This window comes from Athalia rosae, chromosome 1, assembly GCF_917208135.1.
Source record: "Athalia rosae chromosome 1, iyAthRosa1.1, whole genome shotgun sequence".
NCBI lineage: Eukaryota > Metazoa > Arthropoda > Insecta > Hymenoptera > Athaliidae > Athalia > Athalia rosae.
The window spans coordinates 21,981,934-21,990,485 of record NC_064026.1 but is presented as its reverse complement, the minus strand read 5'-3'; the positions used below and the strand labels follow the sequence as shown (position 1 = coordinate 21,990,485).

The following is an 8,552-nucleotide window of genomic DNA, read 5'->3' as shown; positions in this document are numbered from 1 at the left end:
TTCATCATGATTTTGTGTATTTCAGACCTAATACAATCTAAAAGTAATTCATTACGTATTACATGGTATTACATACTGACTCATTACAAATAGTTATAACAGTAACAATAATAAAGATAATATAATGACGATAATATCGATGATAAAAATGATATTAATCATCTTGCGTATTTTTCATTCGACTGCCATTTATGAATCTATGGATATATCAGAATGCATTTCATCTTGCAGATCTGCAATTTTATTTCACGCGATATTTTTTACAGTCATATCTACTCAGCAATTTAAAGCCATTGACGAATTTAAACCGAATCAATGTGATCTGGAAGTACGAGTATTTAAAAATTACCTTGGAAATTACCAAGGTTATAACAATTGTACATTGAAACCAATCAAATGATCATTACGTGCATTTGTGCCATCTGAACAAATTGTGTTTTTGCAATTTGAGCGGTGTACAGCGAAATTAACGTATTTATACAATCCTTCATTTCGGATAGCATTCGCTAGATTTCGTAGGGTAAAAAGAGAGAAAAAAAGCAATCTCGTACTTTGAAACTCGAAGGTCAATCCTAATAATGTTCAAATTACCATCACTGTGGATGTTTGAATTATTCAACTTACGCAGCCACGTTGAGATATGCGTTTGTAAACTAAAATATGAACATGCTTCAATGACACTACGAAAGAGAAAACTGTGATGGAAAGTCCAACAATTACGGCAAAGCGACAAAAAACTTATCTGGAAGACCGATATTAATAACAAGGCTCGCGCTTTCGAATTTTGATGTATCTCAAGCAGCTCTCAGTGACCTCAAAAACAATATTAGAAGCATCGAATCATCATTTCAGCGCCAAATTCTAGGACAGCGATCATACGTTGTACGTACAGAGCGGATGAAACAATTTTTTTGTTACTTCGTCTCTTCCGTTACACTGAAATTTCTTTACAGTGTTCAGTCTTATATATGGATTGGGTTCGCTTCTTTCCTATTTTATTTCGTCCGTTAACCGACGTTTACCCTCTTACTTTTATCGAACAATGCTGTTCTCACTGATGGAAATTGTCTCTGCTGATTGACCCAATGAAAGAACAAAAGACACAAATTTGTACCCAAACCAAATGGCGATGGCCAGCATCGAGTAGATGATCAGGTTGTGGAATATCTTGAAGCTGTAAAAATGAAAGACGCCAATCAGATCGGAATTCGGGAGGGATTGTAATATGATTACGGAAGAATCGAAGTTGTGCTACGAAAATCTTACACAGCCATTCTTTTCCGGGCAGCAGGTATAGTGCTCGGGTCGTCCTTGAAAATGTAGAGTCTCAAGCCACTGATATAACGTTCCATGTATGTTCTCCAGTCAAAGTCAGCCATTGAAAAGAAGAAATTCTTCTGATCTTCGGGTGAGAGTTTGTCCCAGAGCGCCCGAGTATTGGCATTATGGAAGTTCCATGTGTTTTGCGAAAAGTAGGAGGTCACAGCAGCAAACTTATGAATTTTTTTATACAGTTTGAGCAGCCTAAAAAAATTAGGTCAGCTCTAATGATGCTCGTCATACTTTGACGTGTATGAATATCATAGCCGAACGCTAATTGAAAAACCACATAACGATGCTAATCTGATGCGAAAAAAAAAAAGAAGTAAACTTCGAATACTCACTTAGGCTTTTGTCCGGTAATGAAAAGTCCGGTGTCGAGGATCAGAGCCGGTATAATGTGCAATATGATGGTGAGTAAATTATACAGGGTTGTATATCTCGTCGTGTAATTTACGTAACACCATATACTTCGGATGCTCGGAGTTCGAGTTCCGAATTCGAGAGCATAATCGTTATACTCTCCCCAGGTGAGACCCTTGTTTTCCCAGGTCGCAACATAGTTATAAATTGGTGGGTCACTAGCGACGTTTCTGAATGAAATTAAAGCTGCTTTATTAAAAAACAATTATCATCTTGCAATCAATTCGGAGATATCAAGGTAAAAAGTCCTATTCACCTAATTCCAATGTGCAAAATATAACCCAGAACCGCATTTCATGGATTGTAAAAACGATAAATATTTTTGTCCGACTTACTTGCCGTTTGCTACGTCCCAAGCTGTTGCAATTAGAGCGTTTACGGTCAGATCAACGGGTATTACCTCCGCGACGCAATCACTGTTAACGTTCAGTGTTCGAATCAAGCCTGCGCCTGCTCCAACTATTCCACCCGTTGGTCCGAAGACGTTGTCTATCCAGCCTTGGATCGGTTCGGAGCTGGTAGAGATTACTGCATTGCGAGTCAAGAAAAGAGCAAAAATTAGTGTTGCATTTTTTCGTTGCTTCGTGTCGCAAGTCGCAAGTCGTTTGTGTCACAAGTTTGGTCGTTATGAGAAAGTGTACAGCACTTTTGACCGACAATTTGCTTCGTACGAATTGTAACTCCGATTGGTACGAAAGCTTCAGAATAGGCGCTGAGACCAACGACAGCATCGGCGACTTCTGATAACTCCGAGTGTGGACAAAATAAAAAAATGCAAATAATTTTTCAGCGTTTTACACGTCGATTGCGAATATGGAAACTCGGATAAGATTTATAGATATAAAATCCTCGATAGTATTCGTCATTTCCGGAAATTCAGCGATTTCTGCATGCACATGGAGAACGGCAACGGAATTGAATTTATGCGGAATTCTAGAACTGCAGACTGCGTTATTCACAAAGGTAACGCAGTCAGTGTTTGGAATATTATGTAGACAAATGTGTGGTCGGAGACGAGGTTGTGAATTCAGACCGATCGTAAGATTTAATCTAGGAATAAATCCTGTATCATGCAAAAAAAAGGTCGCATCTCGAGTGTGGAATTCCCACATTCGAAATATTCCGAGTATGGAGATCTCCACACCTTTCACACTAAGGTTGTCGGTGCGTAACATTCCATTTTTTTTCTATGTAATTTCCCGCTTACCCATTGCTGGTCTGAATATTCCAAGGGGCAGATCTTTGCCATTATCTTTTGCGGTGTTCTCTGCGATTGCTTTGGTGAATGCATAAGTGTTTGGGAAGTCTCCCAAAAGGATGGGTGTGATATCATCCAACCTTCTTTCGTCCAGAGTGGCGGTGAGATTCTCTAAATTTTGTCCTGAAATGTCATCAACCAATTGAATGCATTAGCAAGAACGCTTCTAAAAATATCGTACGGATGTTCGCGACTATTTTTATGAATATAAAAAAGATTGTCCAAATCACCTGAGATCGGCGGAGGATAAAATTCTTCCTTGATGGTCAACTGGTTACAGTTACTGTAAGCCGTTGAAACGTAAATGACGGACTGGAATAACATATCGTTCAAATATTTGCATTTAGTAGAAAGGTAAGACAAATTGCACCAAACTAACATCGCAGTACGCGAAAGTTTAAACATCTTACCTTAAGATTATGCATAGCTCTGCACATATCCATTACTTCCTTCGTCCCACTGACATTAATGGCGACGGCGTATTTTATCTTTTCGTCGAAACGAACTGTAGCAGCGACATGAAATACGATAGAGGTTTCTCGTATTAAGAGATCTTTGTCGTCGCTGGATAATCCTAAATTCGGGAGGCTACAGTCTCCCGAAACTACGATGATTTTGTGTCGGTATTTCGGCTGTTCTTTTTTTAATAGTTCAAAAATCTGTCGAACAAAAAATTATCAATAAAGTTGTACCCAACATGCAACGATGAATATATTGTGCAAAAAAAATGTTGCACGGGCAAAGTATAGATAGGGAACACGTGGGGGGTTGGATGAATTGAATTTCCGGTGTGTAAATCTCGAGTCGATTCACTTGACCATTTGACCGCGTGTACTCGTGTTAGGCATAATAGAAAGTGCCGATTACACATATGCTGGATAAAATACCCAGGAATCTGGAGACTTGCTTGGCCGACGCTTGTCGGTGTGATCAGCAATCTTAGCGGGAGAATGAAAAATATTCTAACGTCAATTCCTCGGTCTGATTTAGATTACAATTATCATTTTCGCGACGTGACTTATAACGAACAATCAACGGTAAGACCAGGAATTTCTATGACAACGATAAAAATAATGAAGGTTTCACATAACATTGTGATTTGACTCTCGATTGAGCATTGAAATTAATTCTTTTAATTAAATGCATTCACTCGAAGAATCAAGATACTCGGTAGAGTTAGACCCAATGATAGGTGGTAATAGTCAGAAAAAAATTAAGAAAATCGAATATTGTTCAATGGACCATTAATTTGGGATTTAATAGCGTCACGGATGGTTCGCAGCATAACGCATTCATCGTCCTCACCAGTGACGGTTACGTTAAGAATTTGCTAATATTGCTAATGCAAATTAATCGTGGTGAAATATTAAAAACTCGCATTTTGTGTGAGTTGTACATGGGACACTCCGCGCCAAGTCATCTAGCCTATCACCATTACCATTGTACGTTGAATTTTTTTTAATTTCTTATCATACATATAATAGTTGTTACTTCAGTAACCATTATGAAATTCAAATCTTGATTTATCCTCGAGAATTACGTAAGCTACTTCAATAACATGAGCAGATTTAATTTTGTTATGAAATTGACTTGAATTCCGTAAAGAAAAAAGTAAAAAGGATCAGATCAATAATAAAGCTGGTTTGTCTACTACAGTCTTCTACAAAAAATTCTCTAAATCTATCAGATGTTCGAATCTCTCTATACTATACACGAGGAATAATTACAATTGGAACTCCACCGTTTTTTTTGTTTTTCTTTCTGTTATCATAGAAAAAAAAAAAGGTAGTGACAGAACAACGTTAACACATTATAATATGAAACATTAAAAAATGTAAAATGGTCAGGGTTACAGACCAAATGATTGTGCATGAAATGCATCATGTTTCTACGGATATACGGGTGATGTCTTTCTTGATGACGTTATTAATCATGACCGCTCCTATGATAAAGGTAAACGGTGATTACCGTAACTACGTCGTTATTATTAATTATACGTATGTATCGACGCTATAATTTATAAACGATTAAAATTTCCAAATGTCGTTCACACGTGGTTGTTGATTTCTGGTCATTCTTTTACTTACTGGATCGTCAAATATAGCTTCCAGGCGGTTATGAACATCTTTTCCCTTCTTTGATCGAATGAGAAGATAAATTGTCGATATATCCGGACAGCTTCTCAATAACTTCTCAATCAGTACTTTTCCTAAGAATCCAGTTCCACCTATAATTACAGTTTTCAAGCGATATCGATCAAATATGTGGTGGGCGTTCTGCGGAAGTACGGATTACAGACCATATAGTGGTCATTACAAAATCGCGAATGTAGCCTTGTAAACAAATGACGAAAGTTCGATTTACCGGATTTTTTAATTTATTTATTCATTAATAAATCAATAATCTCTTTAATTATTCATCTCGTCATCTACCATAAAACGTGTTTCTGCTATTCAAAATACAGCTTCAACGGAAAGATGTGCATTTTTTCCGGACTTGGTAGAACATTTTATTTATTTAGTCATTTTTTACATTTTGTATAAATGGTCCGTTTACCTGTTATAAATACTTTTTGGTGAGCGTAGAATTCTTGAATCGGTGTTCTCTCGACTGGGGTGAGTTCGTCGGCGATAACGGTCATTTCTGAAAGTGGCGAATCAATCACTGAATTATTCAACGATCACATTTTAACCACTTACAGCTGTGGCCCATGAGATTCTTTGAAACGTCTTTTTGTCTCCGGTAATTCGAAGATCGATCCATTTTGACGTTTCAGGGTATTCGATCCATCTCATCATAACGATCGTTGTTTATCAACCTATGTATACAACCCGCATCGAATCAATGCATGACCTCGGTTATGCTTACTTATTACCGGGCTTCGGGAAAGGTGTAATATTACATCTCTACGTACACCCGGTAAGGTTCATCGTGAATCGTTTTGCGGCCAAGCTCGCTTGGACAACTTTTCGTAGGCGGCCCAGCCACATAAAAGTGTTGTCCAAACGTGCGTTCGGCCGCGAAGCGAATCACAATCGACCTCACCGGGTGTACGTACTTACCTATATTTGCCAACACTCGCGTTTCGACTTTCCCCGACGCAGTTCAACGCGTATAAGTGTGAGTGAATAAGTGCAGAGTACATAAGTACAGAACGCTACATATGTACTTTGAGGTTGCATTTTTCATTTTTACATTCTCGTTACACTTCGAGTCGTACATCAATACGTTTAAACAAATTTTTGAACATTATATAAATAACATAAAGAAAGATTCGTCATATTCGCGGGCAAGCCGAAAGTGTTTATTTTACAATTAGTTTCAGGCGACACTGTCGCAACTTTTGGAAGTGCGAGCGTGTTAATGAGAAAACTGCAGGCGCATCGTGTAACGAAGGTATTGAGAAATTATTGTTAAATTCATAATAACAATCAAGTGTCGACAGACCATGACAAATTCCCAAACTCTGCATGACTTACGATTTACGTAATATTTACTTTTCATTTTTATTTTATTTGATTTTTTTCTCAATGTTCACATACTACGAAATTTTGTAATACAATTCATCAGTTATCGTACAGTGTGGTATGTTTCTATACAATTCGAACCAAGGTTTGATTATTTTCTTTTTGTATTAACGCGAATGATTGCAAGTTTAAATAATCAACTACGTGTCATCGTCATCATCCTCATCATTATTATAGTCATTATTATATAATTACTATTCGCGTGGGTATCACCGTTACGAGATTTGCTTGTGTTTTCGGTAATTCAAATTAATTTTTAATATCGTTTCCATATCGGAGTTCATATCGTTTCCACCGATTCGGACCATATGAACGTACCACGGCTGTGGAACGGCGATTTTTTTCAGGTCTTAATGTACGCATACTGTAAACGAAACTATGATTGATTCGTGCGATCAGTTCACAGCGAGAAAAAAAAAATTTGGGACGTCAGTATCCCGGGTACAGTTATTCAATATTTCACGGAATAAATCGTCTTTTTTTCTTATCACGGTTTTTATGAAGGGAGTCTTTTTGGTCTCTCGAACCGAGCAATGTACAGAAATGAGAAAGAAAAAAGAAAAAAAAACACTTTCAGCTGAGTTATATTCGGTCTGCAAGTCCAACGGATTGCAAGTTGCTCTCTTCATACCGGGCAGTCAAGGTTATCCACTATCCTTCGACAAAGAATCATACGCCCATGCCCTAGCAACGCCAGACAGAAGGATATACTTGAGAGAGAATGATCGTTTCCTAGAGTCTCAACGTCAGGTGATCTTGTATCGAGGCCGATTTTATAATTATTGATATTGACAACCGATTCAATCAGTGATCAATGGGGGGCAATAGCCAGGCAAAATGATCGGTTACTGCACAACATTGTTCATTATGAATTTATCAAACCGCCGTGCATTCTCAAAGGTTTATAACAATATCGAACAAATGATCTTTCTGCGTATACGTATGAATTAATCGTTGACGATGTTTTGCATAGTCTTATCTAATTACAGTGCGAACAACTCGCTCGCAAGCGGAAATACTGTGCGCCCTTGACGCCCCTACATTTTCCGGTTTGAGCGAGCGTAACCTTCGTGGACTCAAAAATGAACTCACATTTAGGGTGCCGATCGAAAAATGAAGTTCTCCGAAACCTCGTCAAATCTTTTTAATGAAGATTAGATGAGTCCATATGTTGAATGTAAAAAAAATTGGACCAATAACTTTTAATGAATATTTCGAAGAAGTGCTGATTGCATCACCTGTGGCTGTTGTGGAACAGTAGTGGTGGAGAAGTTGGTTCAAGTTATTAATAAAATAAATTTTTCCGAAACACAGTTATCTGCATTAAGAAGAAGTTATCGTCATATTCATCGAACGATTTGCAATAAATTTCTGTTAATTCGTATGCGGCAAGCTTTTAGGCCAGAAGATGATCGCAAATATTAAATTAAATACAAAGCGGTAATCAAATTATTTTTAACGCGTACAAATTTTAGTATCCACTCTATAACTTCCCGATTTGCAATCATTGAAAACGCTTCAGCAATACGAATCTACTCCGTGATCAAAACAACGCAATCGAGTTTTCCGCATTCCTAAATATTTCCACTGCGTTAGGTTTGCAGTTGATACACCGGTGCGGTGTATCAACAATTCTCATATTGTCTCATATTGTCTCATATTGTAGGTATTGCAATATTCTTCGTATATTGTTTTCTAGAATTGAAGTAAACCTACAACTCGATCAACAAGTGGTCTCGTTCAATGTAGTGTAACAGAAATATATTACTCACTTGAAACGGGTATTCAGTTAATTGTTCTGTCCAGTCAAATGGATAATCAGCTAACTGCAACTAAGAACAATGATCGGTTGGTTTTTCCTGAAACCTTTGAACGTCTAACACGAGCTTTTTATAAAAGTTATAATCCACTGAGGCGTTAGGATTCTTCACCGAATGCCCTCACTTTGCGAATGTGTTCACTTTTCCAGTCTAATAAACTGATTCAAAAATCAACTGCGTACCCGCGTACGATTCGGTAGGACG

General features: G+C 37.6%; 1 protein-coding gene across 1 annotated transcript; it reads right to left on the bottom strand.

The window, feature by feature from the left end:
- LOC105691375 (fatty acyl-CoA reductase wat-like) lies at positions 1-8,550 on the bottom strand. Its single transcript, XM_012409794.3, has 10 exons — positions 8,301-8,550; positions 5,558-5,644; positions 5,089-5,228; positions 3,412-3,660; positions 3,232-3,313; positions 2,951-3,124; positions 2,079-2,271; positions 1,665-1,913; positions 1,267-1,524; positions 1-1,174 (listed from the first exon to the last, which is right to left on the bottom strand). The coding sequence occupies exons 2-10, from the start codon at positions 5,640-5,642 to the stop codon at positions 1,033-1,035; spliced, it is 1,572 nt and encodes a 523-aa protein (XP_012265217.2). The 5' UTR covers positions 5,643-5,644; positions 8,301-8,550; the 3' UTR covers positions 1-1,032.
- Positions 8,551-8,552: the final 2 nt, after the last annotated feature.